This window comes from Acipenser ruthenus, chromosome 1 (genome assembly GCF_902713425.1).
Source record: "Acipenser ruthenus chromosome 1, fAciRut3.2 maternal haplotype, whole genome shotgun sequence".
Taxonomy (NCBI): Eukaryota; Metazoa; Chordata; class Actinopteri; order Acipenseriformes; family Acipenseridae; genus Acipenser; species Acipenser ruthenus.
Genome location: NC_081189.1, coordinates 103,841,625 through 103,862,390, shown reverse-complemented (window position 1 = coordinate 103,862,390; position 20,766 = coordinate 103,841,625). Strand labels below are relative to the sequence as shown.

Genomic DNA, 20,766 nt, shown 5'->3' with positions numbered 1-20,766 from the left:
GGCCCTACAATACCCACCCCTAGTCATTACAATGTCTTCTTGTGATACACATGCAAATACCAGTCAGGTTGGCCACCTTCATAGTACAGTACTATTTGACATCATGGATTGGCTTGCGATGCTCATTAGCCTTGGATAGGATGTCCACACATGCATGACAATGTATCTATGTTAAAGGTGGCTAAAAGTTGTCAGTGCTTTTTGTCAACTGTATGCAAAGTATGTGCTATAAATGTGATAAATTGCTCCAGCATAATGTTTTGAAAAATAGTTAATTCCTTTGTATTTTTAAAATCTAACCAGTATTACAAAACACAACTTAGTACATTGTTTTTCAACTATAAATCTGTACAATCAATATATATTTATTAATATAAATTGAACTATTTAGTGCTGTCCCTGAATCCACTGTCAACCCTGTTACCGGAGATAAACCCCCTGCAGAACAATGAATTATTCCACAAGTCACATGATCTTCAGCATATGACATCATAATAAAGGAGGAAGACACAGGAAGCAACTTCAGGTATGTGTCTAAGTAGTTTTTCATATATTTTTTTAAAGCTACTTTGTCTGGGTTCCTAAGGTACTTTATAAATGTCAACTATGTTATGCAAAGTTAAGTAGAAAAAAAATATATATACAAAAATGTATAATTAGTTTAATAAACTCCAATAAAGCCTTCACCAGAAGCACACCATGTGCAGCCATGTGCTTTACCACATTGGAAATAAAGGGCAAACTTTGTTATGTAAGTCAACCCTGTTACTGGTCAACTCTGTTACATGTTAGAGTAACAGAGTTGACTTAAGGTAACAGTGTTGATGTAAGAAATTACTATGACGTGGTTGTTGCTCATAATTTAATTATATTTAATTACATTTAAATGTTAAAATTGATTAAAAACATAAATATGTTTATTTACAGGTAGATTTAGTTAAATGGCACTTACTGCTGCAGAAAAACAACGGCGCTATCGTGCACGCCGTGATGCAGATCCATCAAAAAGACAAGAGTATTTGAAAAAAGAACGGCAGACATGGAAAGCAAGGAAAGAAGCAGGGAAGGTGAAGTCAGTGTCAGAACTTGGCGAAAGAGAGAAGCGTAGCAAAAGGAAATACTGGAGAAAAGCTCAGCAGAAGTGTAGGGAAAAGAAAGCAGCAATAGACTCCTTGGCAACACCTCCAGAAAGCCCAGATGAGGTCCATCAGCCAGGACCTTCAAGGTTAGAGTTAGGCTACAGATTGAGAAACTGGCTTTACATATGTATTTAATATATTGTTGGCATAATGTATGCTTAAAAATACATTAATCTATGAACAAAATATGTATTTATTTTTATCGTACTTTTTTTTTATAGGCAACGCAATCGAAGAAGAAGAACATCTCAAAAGAAAAAAATGATACTTCAAGAATTGGAAGATCTAAAGGTTTCTTTCAAACAGCAAAAGAAAGTTTTGGACAAATATAAAAAGCGGTACCAACGCTTGCTGAAGAAAAGTGAATCGCCTAGAGCTAAAACAAACAGGTTGCTGAAGAGCTTTCCTGCAGAAGATGCAGTTCGGAAAACCCTTCTTTTCCATCATTCTTTGATCGAAGACATAAAATTAAAATATCACACTTCCAGGAAAGAGAGAGAGAAGCAGATTCTATCAAAAATTGTTACTGGCAAAATCGTGAAAAAATATCGACTGCAGAAATTTGCTCAGGATTCATTTGGGTTTTCAAAGAAGCGATGGCAGAGTAACAAACAGACAAGTGAAAATGAATCCTTCACATTTGTAAGAAGAAAAGTAAGCAGAGTCACAGATGAGATTAAAAATAATGTGGCCTCCTTTTATGTCAGAGATGACGTGAGCCGAATTACTACGGGAAAGAAGCAAACTATTACTCAGAACAAAAGAAAAATGCAGAAGAGATTTCTGACTGACACCATGAAGAATCTTCATCGAAAGTATCTATTGGAGAATCCAAATACATCGATGTCCTATTCACTTTTCTGCCACCTTAGACCATTTTGGGCTGTGCACCCCACTATTTCAGACAGAGACACCTGTCTCTGCAAACTCCATGAAAACCTTGGTTTTGTTGTAGAAAAGCTACATCAACTGAAGCTCATTAATGACTCTGACCTTGAAAGCTTGGCAGAAAAGATCTGCTGTAGTCCTCCTTCCAAATCATGCATGTATGGGGAATGTACCAAGTGCAAGGAGACAGAACTTCCATTGAATAGCTCTTATGATGTATTGACCAGTGTTTCCTATTGTCAGTGGGTAACCCAGACAGTAGAAAAGGAAAAACCAAAGAAAGATAAAGAAAAAGAAAAGGCACCTGTGAAGATCACTATAAAGAAGGAAGTGGAAAGCACTATGAAGGAGCTCATTGTGGTGTTCAACAGCCTTCTTAATAAATTCAGAAGGCACAGCTTCAACATAAAGCAACAATTTGCTTACTGCCGTGAATTGAAGAAAAGTCTGTCTCCAAACGAGTGTCTTCTACATGTTGACTTTTCTGAAAACTATTCCTGCAAATACAGCAGTGAAATTCAAGCTGTACACTTTGCTTCCTCCCACCAGCAAGCAACACTACACACTGGAGTTTTGTATCTTGGCGCAAAAGCAGACCCTGTGTGCTTTAGCTCGATTTCACCATCAAAACAAAAGGCACCTCCAGCAATATGGGAGCATCTCAATCCTATTCTGGATCATGTGAAAACCAAATATCCCTCTGTATCGGTTCTGCACTTATTCAGTGATGGCCCATGTACACAGTACCGACAGAAGGGGAATTTCTATTTGTTCAGTACAGAATTGCACAAGAAAGGATTTGCAGCCGGAACCTGGAATTTTTTTGAAGCAAGTCATGGTAAAGGTGCGCCTGATGGAGTTGGAGCAGTTCTGAAAAGAACTGCTGACATGTTAGTCAGCAAAGGGAAAGATATAACGAATGCGTCTGATCTCTTCAGATCTTTATCTGAGGTAGATACAACTATCAAGTTGTTTTATGTGGACAGTGAAGCTGTAGACAAAGCCACAGATCAAATGCCACTAAATATTCCTGTTGTTCCTTCAACCATGAGGATCCATCAGTTGGTCACACTCTCACCAGGAAAGCTAATATATCGGGATGTTAGCTGCTTGTGTTCAACTGAGAAAAACCTTGATTGTCAGTGCTACAACACACAACATTTCGACTTCACAAATGGACCGGCAGCTGCATGTCCAAGTACCACTGTTCAGCAAATTCAGTGGCACAATCCTAATGTTCTTGGAAAATGGTGTGTTCTCAAATATGACGAGGATCTGTACCCAGGAATCATTCTTGCAACCGATGAAACACACGCACAAGTAAAATGCATGCATCGTGTGGGGTCCAACAGATTCTTCTGGCCAAATCGCGAGGACATTTTATGGTACTTGCATGATGATGTCATAAGTGTGATTCCACCTCCACGGCCTGTGACTGCCCGCCATGTGGAGATCTCCAAAGAAATATGGTCCAAATTAGCTGTGTAAACACACATTCTAGAAAAACCTAGAACAGATTTTTAAAAAGATGTCCATAATTGTTAAATACATTGTTCAGCTCTTCCACTTTGATAACAGTAAAATATTGTTAATTTGTACAGTATGATGTTACATCTTGCTTACATTTGAAAGGGCCTGTCTTCGTTTAAATCATTTTGTTTACATTAAAAATGTTATGTTTTCAAATTGAATTCTTACAGCGCTGTTGTGTACTGTTATTATAAAGTTTGTATTTTTACATCAACAATGATAATATGTACATTTAAAAACATTATAGTTCCATATTAAAAACAACCTAACCAAAAAAACTTACCTTGTTCTATTGCAGTTGCATAATTATACAGGTCTTGGCGTAGTTTCCAAAAATCAGTGGTTACTAATGTAAGACAACAGTCTGTTTATTGCAAATTATAAATGCAAATATTTTTAGGACTGTATTACAATGACATTTGTGACTTCTATATCTGTGAAAGCCTGTTAAAAATAAACAAAATAACCACTGCACATACTGTCCTGTCAATTATGTTACTTTTGTCAATACTGTTACTATGTTGTCAACTATGTTACTTGCAAATATATTACTCCAGAATATTTAATTTTGTCCTTTGTAGTAAACTAACTTGATTTATCCAATAGCAAAAGTTAAGAAAAAGAACCACCCTAAATGTTTTGTGAAAATTAAGCTGGTATCTGACACTTTTATGTAAAAATGTCAGTGCTTAAAAGTTCTATTTGTAGATTCCGTAATATTATTGAGACTAAAAATGGAATTCTTTGATAATTATTTTTTTATGCTTCAAGAATTGCATTTAGGGACATAGTATTTGTCTAAAAATGTTTGAATTGAAATGTGTACAGCTTAAACACTTTTTCAGAGAGTTACTTATGTGTCCGTAACAGAGTTGACACAAAATATAGTTTAAACAGGAATTTATGGCTTTTAATTTACAGATTTTCTGTTGTTAAGCTTGGCAAAAGTTTTTTTTGGTTCATTTTAAATGTTCTGTTTATGATAAAAAATGTTTATTTCCCCAAATACACACTGATTTTCATTTTTTTCACAAGGTCCAAAAGGCACCCTATTGGAAGAATGACCCCTATACTGACAGGATTCTGATAATAATACAGTGCAGGTAAGCTATTGTAAACTACTAGAACAAGAGATAGGGCCTATATTTCAATTGTTTTTATAATGATATATGCTAAAAAACTAAGAGATATTGTTTACTTGTATTTATGACAAATGAACAGGTATTGTTTATTTGTTGCATTGACTTCAGAAAATAAATACAAAGAAGAACATAGTATTATATTGTGTGCTTGACAGCAGTTTATACATTTGTTTTACAACAGTTACACAAAAAATAATACTTTGCATTTGTACTAGTAAAAACACTCAGTAGAAAAATATATATAATGTGACAAACATTTATAGCCACTTACTGTCAAACATTGCGTATTATAACTTCTACCTATACTGTACAGTAGAAAAGAAATGTAGCCTACGCAATGTCAACTACAGCAATGTTCGTTACATTCTTATTGTAAGCATACACTGCTTAAAAATGCAGCCCAACTTAAATTGTTCACTTAAATTCAAACTTGAATTTGTTACTTAACAAAAGACGGCACAGTAATCAATTCCTGTTTCAAAATGCAGTTGAATACACCTGCAGCCAATGCAGATTAAGCAAGTTAAACACAAATTACAAAAGGTAATTTTGAAGTACATTGTGTAATAATAATAATAATAATAACTTAAACCATCAATGTTATTTAGGCTTCAAGTATTCTATTTTTTTTTTTTTTTTTTTTTTTTTATAAAAGCATCAGAATAATATTCTACTCACAGTTCATCGTTGTTAATGTAGCATCAAGTCTGTTCTGCTGCACACAACTCGCTATCCTATTGTTGTCTTCAGATATTTAAAAAAATATCCAAACACCGTTCTTTTGAGTCTTATTTACTGCAGGATGATCACACTTTACACAGCACTGGGAAAATTAGTGTCTTAGTGTTCTTGTGTCATTAGTAAGCACGTCTGACCAAACATTAAATTCTGTGCTGGAAGAAATTCAAGCATGAATAAGCATGAATATCAATGTACATTATTGGCTAAAATAACAAAAACTGCCGATAGGCGATTGTGTTTTTTTCCCTTCTATCAGTGCCATGTCGATAGGCTACCGATTATCGGTGCACCCCTATAGTACTGATTAGAGGAGAAACCTCAAAATGGAGTGAGGTAACCAGTGGAGTACCACAGGGATCAGGATTAGGTCCTCTGCTTCCTAATCTACATTAATGATTTAGATTCTGGTATAGTAAGCAAACTCGTTAAATTTGCAGACGACACAAAAATAGGAGGAGTGGCAAACACTGTTGAAGCAGCAAAGGTCATTCAAAATGATCTAGACGGCATTCAGAATTGGGCAGACACATGGCAAATGAAATTTAATAGAGAAAAGTGTAAAGTATTGCATGCGGGCAAAAAAAAGGTGTATTATAAATATCATATGGGAGATAGTGAAATTGAAGAAGGGAACTATGAAAAAGACCTAGGAGTTTATGTTGACTCAGAAATGTCTTCATCTAGACAATGTGGGGAAGCTATAAAAAAGGCTAACAAGATGCTTGGATATATTGTGAGAAGTGTTGAATTTAAATCAAGGGAAGTAATGTTAAAACTCTACAATGCATTAGTAAGACCTCACCTAGAATATTGTGTTCAGTTCTGGTCACCTCGTTACAAAAAGGATATTGCTGCTCTAGAAAGAGTGCAAAGAAGAGCAACCAGAATTATCCCCGGTTTAAAAGGCATGTCGTATGCAGACAGGCTAAAAGAATTGAACCTATTCAGTCTTGAACAAAGAAGACTACGCGGCGATCTGATTCAAACATTCAAAATACTAAAAGGTATAGACAATGTCAACCCGGGGGACTTTTTGACTTGAAAAAAGAAACAAGGACCAGGGGTCATAAATGGAGATTAGATAAAGGGGCATTCAGAACAGAAAATAGGAGGCACTTTTTTACACAGAGAATTGTGAGGGTCTGGAACCAACTCCCCAGTAACGTTGTTGAAGCTGACACCCTGGGATCCTTCAAGAAGCTGCTTGATGAGATTCTGGGATCAATAAGCTACTAACAACCAAACGAGCAAGATGGGCTGAATGGCCTCCTCTCGTTTGTAAACTTTCTTATGTTCTTATGGTCTTATATAGTACAATAGTTAAGTTTATACATTAGTTAAGTTAATACAATAGTTAAGTTAATACATTTTCACTGCCGTGCATTCATTCATATTGGTTTCAAATGTGTAGTGTTGAAAGAAACAAGTGTTTTCAATTTAAACATGATATCTGGTTATTACTAGATTTAAAACAAAACAAAACAAAAAAATCTCTGTTTGCAAGCCATGCTTTTAGACTGTTTTGCACTTCCTGTGTCCATTCATCTGCAGGGTGAAATTGTCCCCACGCCTTCACTGGCTTGTTTCCTGTCAATAACCAATCAGCTGCTTCCCCTGTTGACCGACATGCTTTCATCCAGTAACATGCTTTGACCCAGAATACATTGCTGAGGTGAAATAACCCAGGAAGTGCAAGTGCAAACAGATAACCTGAGAATAAGGCATAAAAACTTAGCACTTCCTTTAATCTAAAGTATTACCAAATATGTTTTAAAATGAAAATGTACTGTAACATGTTTTTTTTTTCAGAACTGAATATTTGAGAACTATTTCGCTAATGAAAGTGCAAAACAGATCATATGTATTCAATTATTTTGTTAGCTACGTTTACTTTAGATAGAATACAGTTGCACAAGTGGGCTTACATATGATTTGATACACATACAAAATAAGAATCTTAATTTTATAATTTCTTCAAATATTCTGTCCCCTTTCTAGTTCCATTAAGGTGATTTCCATTGTAAATATTTCTTTTTTGGCTGTGACTTGTAGGACATATCTCATTTTTTTTGACAATTTTCCTATTAAATAAAACAAAAAATAAAATCAATATTAATATTCCCTGTACTGGAACCAAAAGCTGTTGTGAAAATCTTGGTTTAGCTGTAGATGCTACATTTTGTCATGTTTCATAAAAATCATGGTTCATGGGCCTACCACAACCCACCACCCCTGAACAGATACTGCAGAGGCCTTACGTTTGCTAAAGTGTCTACGTTACTAGTAACCTGAGTGTTTAGAAAAACATTTATTGGAATACACAAACATACCTGCCCAGCCTGCCTCTGAAGTTATTAAACCAGTTAACCCAAGCCATATGTACCGCTACTCCACAGATACATGAATGGAACAGTCTGGCTCTCAGAAGTGACATGATTTCTTGCTTTACAGCATGCAAGATCAGAGATGTAAGAGTCTGCACATCATCAGCATTAAACAGAATGAGCATTGTGAAACCACTGCAGTGTACTGTAGTTCATTTCCAAGTTACTTGATTTGTTGGTTCGGAAGAACCATATGTGCGTAGGGCATTTTATATTTTCAGCAAATAAAGAAATATGATGTATTGTTTACACATTCTCAGGGACAACAAGCAACACAAATGTAATTTGTATCATGAAGACACGTTTGAATCTAGGCGTCCAGATTTGAAAGGTTTGAGAAACACTCCTCGCAACAGGCCTGTGGAAAACCAGAAACTCTACATGTAGTTCTCACAATTTTTATTGTTTTTAGCTGCAGTATACTATTATTAGACTCTTTCCTCAAGGTTTGAAGTGAAATATTCCAAAACACATTCTGTAAACATTTTAAGTAATTTAAAATGACACCAGTTAAGTCATTTGTGTGTTTCTTTACATGTCTTTACAGCCTAACATATAATTTCTCAGTTCTTATAACTATTGTTCATAATTTTTAAGCTCTTGAAAAGAATGCCCACAATATGTGTGCGTCTATATAAGCCCAAAAATAATTTAAATACAGATTAAATTAGATACTATTGACAGTACTTTTGCATTATGTGTAATTTTAAAACAATGCATACAGTATTTTTATTTCTTTAGCTGAGGTATATTGTACTATAGATACTCCTGGGAAAGTGGTACTGACCAAAAACTCCAAATAAGTTTTACACGCATTCCTTAAGAGCATGATTATTGTTAGCATTACGATTTGACAAAGTAAATAATAGTGAATGTATCTAACATTTTCATTTAGTCTGCATGCATTCTTTGTTATTGTACTTCATAACCATGTGTATTTCTAATTGTTTAGAAGCAGTGTTTGCTTAAATTACATGAGATGATTTTATTAAATACTCAACTGGGCAAAAAAAAGAATGCTGGAATTATGTGTTGTCAACATGTAAAAGCTTCAGTTTATTTTACTGCGACTACTAGATATTTATCCAATCACTAAACGTTGTGACAGCCATATACCTGGTCGATCGCCTGTGCTCGTCACGTGGGGAACTTTCTCCTGGTCAGCAAGGATGGTAATGATACAGAACCAAGGTTACTGATTTGAAAACAGGGAGGTACCTGTACTTTTATTGAGAGTATTGTTATTTCAGGTATTATCGTGATCTTCTTCACAATGCAAATAATAATACACATAAACAAACAACAAAACCTATCTCCCTTCGGAGAGCTTACTTTGACCCAGAATCATTTTCCCTATCTCACCCAGTGGGTAGCTAAGCTACTTACCAGTTTTTAAACTGTTTTACTAATACTCTCTTTATTTTTCCAACTCACCTTCACCCTCCATGACTAACCGCCAACACCATTAGCCTCCCCCAGATCGACCCCAAACAAAATAATCAATTTTCTTTTATTGTTAACCAGCACAGCCACTTCTAAAACTAACACCTGTTAATCACCTGCAGCTGTGCTGGTTTACTTGAATTAAAACCCCTTGCGTTCCTGGCCTTGTAGTTTAGTTGGTGGCAGCCATTTTTGAAGGCCCTATTAACTACAACCCGCATTGTCTCTTGGGAGATGCAGTCTTTTTATGCTCAATCCGGCACTTTCCAGTGCCCCGGTCTTGTATACCGTAGCATGCTAGGGCCCACATATTTACGATTCGTGACCAAACCATGTCTCTGGTCACAACGTTTAAACTAAACTCAGTGATATCAGTTGCTAAGTGAATTCAGTATGTAATTCATCTGCTTTTAATTTATTCACAGTCTTGAGCTCTTTAAAAGGGAAGACACAGCTATCCCAGACAAAGATACAAACATACTCTCCAGCTTCCGAGCTCTAATATAGCTTCAGCAGTCAGTATTTTTTCATAAGCACCTCTAGTAGAGATTACTGTATAACAGTGCTCAACCAGCTGCTCCAACAGCCTACCACCCTGACTAGGCTTCCTGGAGCCTTTTTATATCCAACCTGCCTACATGAATCAACCAAATTGTTTAATTGATTGGATAACTAATTAGGGCTCCAATTTCCTTCATTCCAGCTACATTCTCACATGAGCCAGGGAGACAATTGCCATACAGGGATAGGGTTTTTTTTAAGCCTAGCCAACCCAAACCATAACACACACACACACACACACATAGATCAGTGCTTGGAAATTTTGGCCTGTGATTGGTTAAAACCTCATCATAGAGCAAAAATAGATTGAACTATTGCCCTAACATCCTCACACCACCAGGCAATAGTCTCCCTCTGACATGTGATTGGTTCACATCACTGTCAGTCCCACCCCTTTTTAAAGGAACACCCTCCACCTCTACTCCTAACAAGAGAAAATGGCTGAATGAAAAATCTGGTGAAAAGCGATTCTGTGACTTAACAGATAATGAATTACAAAACGTACTTCAAAAGAAAGATGCTCCAAACACTAAAATGGTGATTAAAATGTCACTATCACTGTTTTCCGACTTGCTGAAATTCAAACAAATTCTACTTGGCGATGTAAAGAAATATAACGGCCACGATCTAAATGCAAAGTATTATGCAGCAGTCAGCAAACCAGCAGAGAGCTGTATGCCAGAAAAACTTTGATAACTATGCGGTATGAACTTCAAATACATTTTCTGTTATTTCTGGTATTTATTTATTTACTTATGCTGTATCAGCTATATTTAAACAAAATATATAAAGTCATATTTACTATCCAACCTTGCCTCACTTATTATTTTGTATGATTCATATATTAAATATGTACTGCAGACTCAGCTCCTAGAAGAAAATTAAATGCACCTCGGGAAGACTATTGTTACTCTCCAGTCCATATGTATATAATATATTCTCTACAGGAAGATCCATCTACAGCACCTATTTTTAAAAATCATCCACTAATGTCCTATAGAAGAGACAAGAATCTAAAAGAATACATGGTCCACAGTGAAATTCGCTTTTGTGCAGAACCTTTAAAAGGCACAGTCCAATGTAACAGACCACGATGTACAACATGCAAATATATTTACTCCCAAACTGAGATCAGGAGCCCTAAATCATCACTCCACATCCACCAGCCCTGTACATGTACTTCTAAAGGAGTAGTGTACTGCATCATTTGCACAAAATGCAACCAATTATACATTGGGGAAACCAAAAGACGTTTAGCAGATCGGTTTGTGGAACATTTACAAAGCGTTCGAATCAACACCTTGACATTTCCAGTAGCCCGACACTTCAACAGCAATAATCACACTGCTGAAGACATCACCATCTGTGGAATCAGTCAGTGTTTTGGTACAAATTATACTCGAAAGCAAAGAGAACGTGAGCTTATCTTCAGACTTGGAACCTTGGAGCCTCTTGGAATGAACATTCTATTCTGACATCATCTTAACATCATCCTCAGAATTTTTGAAAATCAACAAGTTTACTGCACTGTGTGACTTTTCTTTCTACACAGCTGAAGAAGGGATTTTGCCTGAAATAAATTATTTTTTAATCATTTAAACTTTTTGTGTACATTATTATTATTTTATTTTTTAAATAGTCTTTCTTGTTATCAACCTATATATGTGTGTGTGTGTGGCAAAGTGGAGTTTGCTTGCCACATTTGGGACGTGTTGTCACCGTCTTCAATCTAGAGTAAGAAAAGACTCCAAACAGTAAGTGTGGTTTGAACAGGGCGGTGTCTGTGTTTTTATTCCTTTATAGACACAAACAAAATAAACAAAACAAAACCTAACTCATCTTTGGCACACTGACTACACTTTGGATTTAGCCTATAATCTATTAATCGGACGGCTAAACCATTTACCGATTGAACACACATTGTAATTACAATACAAAATGTACACACACCCACACCCACAAACAAACAATGATCCTCACTCACTTGATTTGACTTGACTACATATTATTTGCATTATTAAAGTAACGGGGGACACCTCACCCTGTCACAAGCTTCTCTTCGAATGTTTAACACATTTTTTAGCATGTGTTTGTTATAATTTATTTTACAACTCATTAACTTGACTTAGACAAAGAACATTTGTAGACTAAGTTTGTTTTATATGGTACCTGTTAGTCTATTTTTTTTTTGCACCCTACTCAGGACTCAAAGTTTGCCAAAATCCTTAGGAGCATCAGGCTCCTAGACTTCAAGATTTGGTAGCCAATTAAAAATTTAGGGGCCGAGTGAAATATTCTTAGTTCTATAACTCCAGCTATTTAATAATACATTTTTCTCTGGTATTAAAAGAAACAGATACAATGAATGCACTTATATAAAATGTACTAACTCTAACAACCAGACATTTATCTGATTAGATAGAATGCTAAATGTGCAATAGATTAAGAATATATATTAAACATACAGTTGATTAGACAATAATACATTAACATATTATTGCACATCCCTTGACCTTGTCTTCGAGGTACCCCTGCACATAATATAGCTTGATGCTAAATGCTACTCTTGAATCTGCTCATCCTCCCATAGTACCATACACCAATTACCATGTAATTGCATTTTCTTGCCCTTTTAGAGTTTTTCAATCATAGTTTTTCAACCACAGTTTTACATCTGGTTCAGGGTGAATTATATATAAGAAGTTAAAACTCACCATTTTTGCTCTTGATACATTTATGCAAGGTGCTCCGTATGTGTTATAATAGCAGCAAATTGTCCCGCGTAATTTAGCATGTTTGCCTCATTACTGTGCAACAGCACATCCAGAGCTTGTCTGACATGAGGTACCCACCTAGTTCTCTTCACCTGTGTGTGAATATACACAGCCTGAACACCAAGTTATGTAGCCACTGACTTCAACTCTCTGCAGCTCTTGCAAGAAAAGTGATATGTCTTGTATATCAAGTCCATCATTTCAATAACGATTGTTGTAGCAAGACAAAACAATGTTAAGATTTCGGATACTGCCAGTTAAAGCCTGTGGGACTGTAACAGGGCGAGGAGCCCTGTACATGGATTTGTTTATTTATTTTTAGAACGGGGTCTCCCTCTCCGCCCCTGTGCAGTTTATTGTTTTGTATTTGTTTTGTTGTATTGTTAAGATTTATGTATTTTATGACGGTGAATCGCAGCTGGTTTTGTTTTTATTTTAAACCACGTGTTCTGGCAGAGGCGAGATTGGTGCTCGTCCTCTGCCAGGAACAATTTAAAAACCTTGTGCAGAAGGTGACCATCTCCCGAGTTTAATTAGTGGTGTAATTGTTGCTAATCGGGAGATGGTCACCTGCATAAAAGCCTGCAGCTCTCTGTACTCAAGGTGGGTGTTCAGAGGAGGAACGAGAGCGAGCGAGCAAGAGAGAAAATTAATAAAACGTATAGGATCAGTAAAGGCTACTGCCCAGCCTGATGGTATTCGTTCGAGATTTTGCTTTTGTTTAACTGTTTTATTTTGCTTTTGTGTTTAAATATTTGATTTATTTTTGTATTTAAATAAACGGTGCACGCCGCGTTTGTTTTGAATCTGCAGTACTACCTGGTGTCAGTTTGTCGTTTTCTGCTTCTGGCCTGACGTCACCACTCGTCCACCCTGTCACAGGGACATACACCAGAAATCCATTATGTGACTGGCTTTCTCTTTGAATTTAGCATGTACACCTGCTTTCGATCCCATGTTAATAGACACGCCATCAACAGAGAATGCCACCAAGTTACCAAGTTTTTCCATCAAGTTAATAGTACCTTTGCTCAGCGACAAAAAATGTCTCTTCTATGGAGCTAAAAAAAAAAAAAAATCCTATCCACATTTGCTTGTATTATAGTTTGTTTACAGTTTGGCCATCGGCATTAACAGATCTTGCACAGACCACTTCATTCGTAATGCCCTCATCCATCCCCCCATTAGCAGGTACAGATAAGTAACGTTGTTTCAAAATGATTTCTTCACTGTGTTTCCAGTAATTCTGCTATTGTCGAAATAAACTGCAGATTTCACATCAGACATGTAGTTCATGCTAATAGGTACCCTGTTTTTCTTCTGAGTTTTCAGCCATGGTACAAATTTAGTAAATGCCTCATTTTTGGCTATTGTGTAGGCTTTTAGGTCAGCAAGTGTTCTGTCACCAATTGTGTTGGCAGCTTTCTCGACTGCTTTTATTATAGACCTTGCTGTTTCCATGTAAAAAAAAAAATCAACAGCAGCTCTGTCCTTGTTGCTGTTATGTTTGTCAAGAATATCTTTTTAAATGTAATGCAGCCGGTAAGCATATCAGATTTACCAGCGGTCTTTTCACCAGTGGATATGTACAGGTTACATAGGAGAACAGGGCCATCGGATCGTTCCTCATTTTTCAGCCAATATTTGTGTTTTTCAGATTTAGAGCATTGCTTTTTTGGATTCAGTTGGCTTGGTGGTGCATTTTCGCTCTCTGTGTCATTTGTTCTTTAAAAAAAAAAAAAAAAATACATAAATTGGTTTTGACGCTATTTTCGCTGGTTCTGTTTAAACAACCCGCACTCCTAGTCACATGATGTGTCCTCAGTTTTAGATGCTCACATGATGAAACATGGCGATGAGAACGTGATATAGAGAGTGCTGTTAGTGTTTCACGGCAGCGCTATGTACAAGAGGAGTCTTTTTCCACGGCAAAAATACATTTGAATTGTGTATCAACCTCCACACCCCTCACAGTAGCCGATGGCGAGCGCAAATTAACATATGATCACAGAGACAAAGATAGCTTGCAAATTTGAGCCCTGTTACTGTATGTATAATATAATATATATTTGAACAACCACACAAACAGTGAGGGCCCTGCATTTTTATCATTGTATTTTTAAACAATTTATAGATATTTGAATGGTTCCAGTTACAGAATCAAGTGCCTGCATGTAAATTGCACTGATCCCCAAATAAGTACAACTAACAACAATTTCAGAGAAACCCTAAGAAGTGCACATCTTGTAAAAGCTTGTATTGGATAGTGTCACAGTTTTGTAAAACCCATATTTTCCATATTTGAGTTAACCCTTTGAGATTACCAGAAAAACAGAGGAGAGAAAAAAAAACTTGTATTAAATCTTTAATAAAAAACACATTTGAGTTTTTCCCTGTTGTATGACTGTGTAATGTTGTTAACTGGCTCCGATCCTGGAGTCCGTGCTGTGGTTTAAACTCTCATATTCCTGTGGTTTGTGAATATACAGTACTCACTTCACACCATACTCTTAAGTAAATCCTTAATAACACAATTCTAAAATAGTCAATTTCACATTAAAGAGAAACACATTATGGTGATAAAAACCTTTTAACCATTCGTGGAAAGCAAATATTGTTAAATGAAAATAAAAACCGTGTCTAACAGTCTTGATGCTGACTTTTGGAAATATAACCTCTTTGTGGTATTCCATGTACCCAACGTCCTGCAGACAGTAGATATTGTTTGAAATTGCTTAAGAACTGGAACTTGAAATTGTGAGATTGGAATGTCCTGCAGACAATTATGTTGCGGTTAGGTTTTTAAAAAAAATCCTTCGAACTGTGATTTCATAAACATGCTGCAATAACAGTTTCTTAACTTAACAGTTTCTTTAAGAAAGTCGATACTCTCGCGAGGCAGTGATTAAAGGTGGAACATAAAAAGGGAAAATATGAAAGTAAGACTTCAGTAACAATGTTGATGGTTTGCTTGGAATGCTAAACAGATGTGCTCTTCTAAAGGGTTGTATTCCTTCGTGCTGGGTGACAGTTACAGATTCTGATAGTAAAAATGATTATGTATAGATTGTGTGTGTTTTCTATGTTTGTGTTCTTCACATAGATTAAACAGATCTTGAACCAAGAGATGTGCAGATCTTTGGGGCAGTTCATTGGCTGACAGTCTCTCTTTAAAAAGATGTTACATATCAACTCCACTGTTTAACCTGGTTTCTTCTTAAAACTTGTATTTACAGCATCTAAAATATGTACACTGTATTTATATAAAAAATATTAGTGTGTCACCCCTCTTTTACTGTCGTGAATTAAGCCCCTTTCACACTGGCACTCCTACCCGGGTCCGGACCTGGGTTCTGGCTACCCGGGTCACAATCCTGATTAGTGTGAAACCACGTACCTGGGATGTGGGTCGACACGCTTTGGCCCGGGTTGAGCGAGACAAAATGCATGACGGCCATTCGGAAGCCGACGGAATAACAAACAGCCACGCCTGCGTGAAGATTTCACTTTCACAAGGAACATTTCTGTTTATTCTGTTTAGCCATATTTGTGTTGCTTGAGACACAGCGTGAGCCTGATTGCAGCAGGGATGAAGAAACATTTGCTCTAATCAACATTTGGGCCTACGGTTCAGAGAAGCTTGGATCGAAGCGTCTGTAACAAGCTGCTTCTGGGGCTTTGGTACACACATTGTGCACTTGCGTCTGTCACCCAGGTCAACCCTGCTTTATCAAAAGCAGTGTGAAATCACATAGCCTACCCACATGATACCAGGTCCTGACCCGGGTAGAGCATGCCAGTGTGAAAGGGGCTCTAGACACTCACAGAGCTACTGTAAGCTCCACACCTTCACTTAGGGTCAAGTTGAACAGCAAACAACTAAAGAGGTACAAACCTGAACTATTTTATGAGTCCTGAGCTCAGGGTGTGTCCAATCAGGTCCCCAGGTCGCAAAATGTTACTGTAAACTTGCCACGTTGGCGACTAAGCATTTACTGTATATACAACAGAATTTCGGTTCTATAATAAAACGTCTTTCTGCTTCAAAACTGGCCGAATCTGAGCCAGAGCCAGTCCTTCTGAACTCATGATACCAATCCCCTTTTCTTGCTTCCATAGTAACGAGCACCAGCCAGTCAAGTTCAGTTAAAAGCATGAATGATCTTTCCGAATTCATTCTGCTTTATCTGCAGTTCAGAAGTAGGTTAACACAAGGGACAAATGAGTTTGTTAATCTGTCCCTGCACTGAACTGGCGTCCTGTGAAATCCAACTTCGGCCAACCCCTCAAATTGCTTGGAAAAAGTCCTTGTTACAGATGCTTCCATCTAAGCTTCTCTGGATTGAATCGTCTATCCAAAATGTTGATTAGAACAAATGTTTTTTCATAGCTCCACGCCATCCCTATAGCAATCTGGCTCATGGTCTGTTTAAATCAACAAACCGTGAATAAACAGAAATGTCTCGTAATTTCCTTGCGGAAGTGAAACCTTCACGCTTATGTTGCTGTTTGTTACTTCCTCTGCTTACAAGCGCCCATCATGCATTTTGTCTCGCTTGACCTGGATACGTGGTTTCACACTACGCGGGATTGTGACTCGGGTAGCCAGAACCTGGGTTGGGACCCGGGTTGCAGTGCCAGTGTGAAAAGGGCTTTAGACTGCACAAGAAATTAAAAAAACATGCCTTTTTGCAGTTGGAGAAGTTGCTAGGTTTTGGGGGGAGGAGAGAGAGAGAGAATCTGGGACTCGAGCCCCATCTGAGGCGGTTAAAATAATAAGGTCAATTTAAATTTCAAGCAAAGTGAGCTGAAGTAACATCTGCTATAAATTGCATTGGTTTTGTTTTTTAGGAATCAGATTTTGTGTTGCTTACCTGGCATTTGGGGAGTTATAACAAATGTGACAGTAACAGCAAAATAAAGAAATGTGTTTACTTCCATGGCATTTTGATATAGTTATCTTCCATGACTTTAGATTAATATAGTTATATTTCCTGGCATTTTATGTAAATAGTTCACTGGAAATGTATGTAGTTAGTTCCCTGGCACATCAATTGTATATAGTTCCCCTCCCACAATTAAAGTTAATAGAAAACAAAGCATGCAAAAGCAATGTGTGTGCAAAATATACATGTCTCCTCATATTGTCCCCATTTGAAAATTTTGGCCAGCATAAAAGCTCACTTGCCAACCACGTTTTGAAAGCTAGTGGTCACATGGCCACCAGCACACAAAGTGATGTGTCCCACCCTGCCTGAGCTGCTGTTGATCTTTGGAAAGGTATAAATGGATAAAGGGATGTAGCTTAATGTGTACTGTTACTAAATACACTTGGCCGTGCTTCCAATACCACTTTAAGCGTAGTTGATTATAGTAGTGCTTTTAATTTGGAAGGCATGATGGTACTTCCTCTAGTAATATCTCTGCACTGTACAGTAGCGTCCTGCTTAACAAGGGAGCTGTGGTTTAATTCATTGTTGTACTAGCCCTATGAATGGTCACACAGTAACCTTGGTCCACATTATTATTTGGTCACACAAATACACGAGAACTTGGGTTAGCTTCTTAGTCCCGTAGCTATGGGAGAGGAAAGGTCTAGAGAAGAATTCAGTATGGATTTAGTCGATCACTGTGGTGTTGAGATACACAACAAGAGAAGTGTTTTAAGCTTGGAATATTTCCATTCAAGGTTTATTTTTATTTTTCTGTAATTGTATTCATATTATTAAAAACAGTGTTGAACTGTAATTAGGCAGAACAGGTAATATACATAAAGCACATGTAGAAAACAGTTGCAATGGATCAGTATTATACTACTCTGGTTGGGCATTCAGGCATTGGCCTGTAGCTGCAGGCTTATTTGCATATTGCTTTTGGTCATTTCATTTTCATTTTTTACATTAATAACTATTTTGTTGAATTATGTTCTTCTTCTTTTGTTTATAGCTAATTATAATTGTATTTTTTTCATGACAATTAGATTTTTTTTTTTAAATAGGATTTTGATGAAGTTTTCTTTGTATTATTTTTTTTTATTATTATTTCTTTTTTTTATTGTCAAGGTGGACCTGTGTGTTTTATATTGTATTTTTTATATGTGCTTTTGAGGGATGCTTACATTCAAGATTTGTATATCCGAAAAGAACATCTGAATAGCTTGAATTGTAAAAGGCTACGGAAGTCAAGCAAAAGTTTTCTTTTTGTTGTCATGTTTAACTATTCAGCTATTTACAGTACTGTGTATTTTTTAATTGACGTCTCCCTGAAGACACTGGAGTCTCTTGACGATACAGTAAACACAAACATCATTTGTACAACCTAAGCTTTTCTTAATTTTATATAAAAAGAAGATGAAACCCTTAACCTGTTTGCAGTTTTATTTTATTTAGTTTTTTAAAATGACTAACTTTATACTAAAAAGGTAGGGTCCAATTGTTCCAAATTGCTAAAAAACATCACAATTACTAAAGACATACCCTTGGGAATCAAGAAACCATTAAACAGATGAAAGTACATTTTGAAAAGTCTGACCTTACAGGCAATCATAAAAATGAATCAAAACAGTTCTTTTTTCCCCCCTGAAGTACACACAGTCCATCTGTGTCTAATCCAGTAATTATAGACAGAGTTCAATTACCTTTTCAAACTTGGAGCAGACTGGAGACTGGGCAGTGCACACATTTAGGGTTTTGTCTAGACAACAAATTGACCACAGTCTAAAGTTAAAAATGTATTTCTAATGTTGTTATTTTTTTCTCCTGTATTTGATAGGTTTAATAGTTTTTGAACAGCGTACTATTCTGCAGTGTTTGACATGTTTCGCTACTCCATACAGCTTTATCATCACAGTCTCCATTTTCACTCGTTTTAAAGATTCACTTGCATTTGCTCCAGAGTGTGTAATCGTATTTTCTGTTTTATTGTGACGTCTTTAAAACCGCTTTAACATTACATGTGCAGTTGTGAATTTGATACATTGGAACATTAATTTAGGAACATACCAGTCAACAGAAACAGAAAGTTAAGTTGTGTAAACCCTGTAAACATTAAAAAAAGGAGAACACCATCCTTTTTAATATGTACCCTGTTTTTGGTAAGGGTGGGTTTTATTGTGATTTTTATTGTGAGTTAAGACTTGAAAAGGTTTTTTTTTAAAAAAGACTTAGGACCTAGTAAACAGACCAGCAATTAATAATGTATTAATTACATTACTAATAAGATGTCTAATATGTTACTTAGTGTTATATAAAGTAAAAACATGTAATAAATTTAACCCTGGGTTGTACTATGTAAATATGACCTGGTAGTTTTATAGATTTGCTACATTATGCTGAAATAGGTACAGTAATTAATTTTTGCATATGATAACATGTGGCCCAATATTTGGTCAAATGGATTTTACTAAGAAGCACAAAATAAACATGCATCAAATAAGTAACACATGGCTGGGTTTCATGGAAGCCTAAAGCTTTCCAGTATAATAATTCTGTAATGTTTCTGGACATAGTCACATGATTATAATGAAAACCACGTCAGGGTAACTTTTCTTGTTTTTAAAATGTTAATGTTTTTCATATTATTCCTTTATAGCCTGTATCATCTGAATCTTATGGCAGTGTATATGTAGTAATATGTTCTTATATGAGCGCAAATATTTAACTCATGAGCTTATTTGAAGACAATTGTTTTCCCCAAATAATTCTTGAAACAGCTTTACACTTTTGTTAACGACACCAAGAACAGGTCTTTACGTAACACAGAGTTACATCTCTGTGAGTAAGGTCCTATATCCCCTTTACATTTCCCTTTACGTCATTTATGTAAATAGAATTATGAAGAGCATCAGCTGTAGCTGTGTCCAATTAAGCATTAATGTCCGATTTTGTAAGGGTTATTGACTGTGGAAACACATCGAAAGACAAGGTCAGTTCTTTACAGGTAATGACTGCTAAAGAGTATATTAAAGATATTATAAACAGAAAAAATGTTTTTGTGTATGAAGACGTTTTTATGTTATATTTGGATATGGAGGGCTTCCTGTAGGTTGCTTCAAATTCATGTTGTGCTTTAAACTAAGCTCTAAAGTCATGTTGGCTATTAGAGAATCTACAACTGGGATAATGACCACTCTACCCAGAACCTGATTGGCTAAGGTGATCTATCA

The 20,766-nt window shown here is 36.3% G+C and overlaps 1 protein-coding gene across 1 annotated transcript in view; it reads left to right on the top strand.

Moving 5' to 3' along the window:
• The first annotated feature begins 283 nt into the window (after positions 1 to 283).
• Positions 284 to 20,766, top strand: part of LOC117972307 (uncharacterized) — a 43,874-nt gene continuing 23,391 nt past the window's right edge. Inside the window, exons 1-2 of the mRNA XM_059032839.1 lie at positions 284 to 526; positions 1,361 to 4,660. Of these exons, the coding sequence (XP_058888822.1) occupies positions 1,401 to 3,515 (2,115 nt within the window). The 5' untranslated portion in view covers positions 284 to 526; positions 1,361 to 1,400 and the 3' untranslated portion in view covers positions 3,516 to 4,660. The remainder of the gene's footprint in view (positions 527 to 1,360; positions 4,661 to 20,766) is intronic.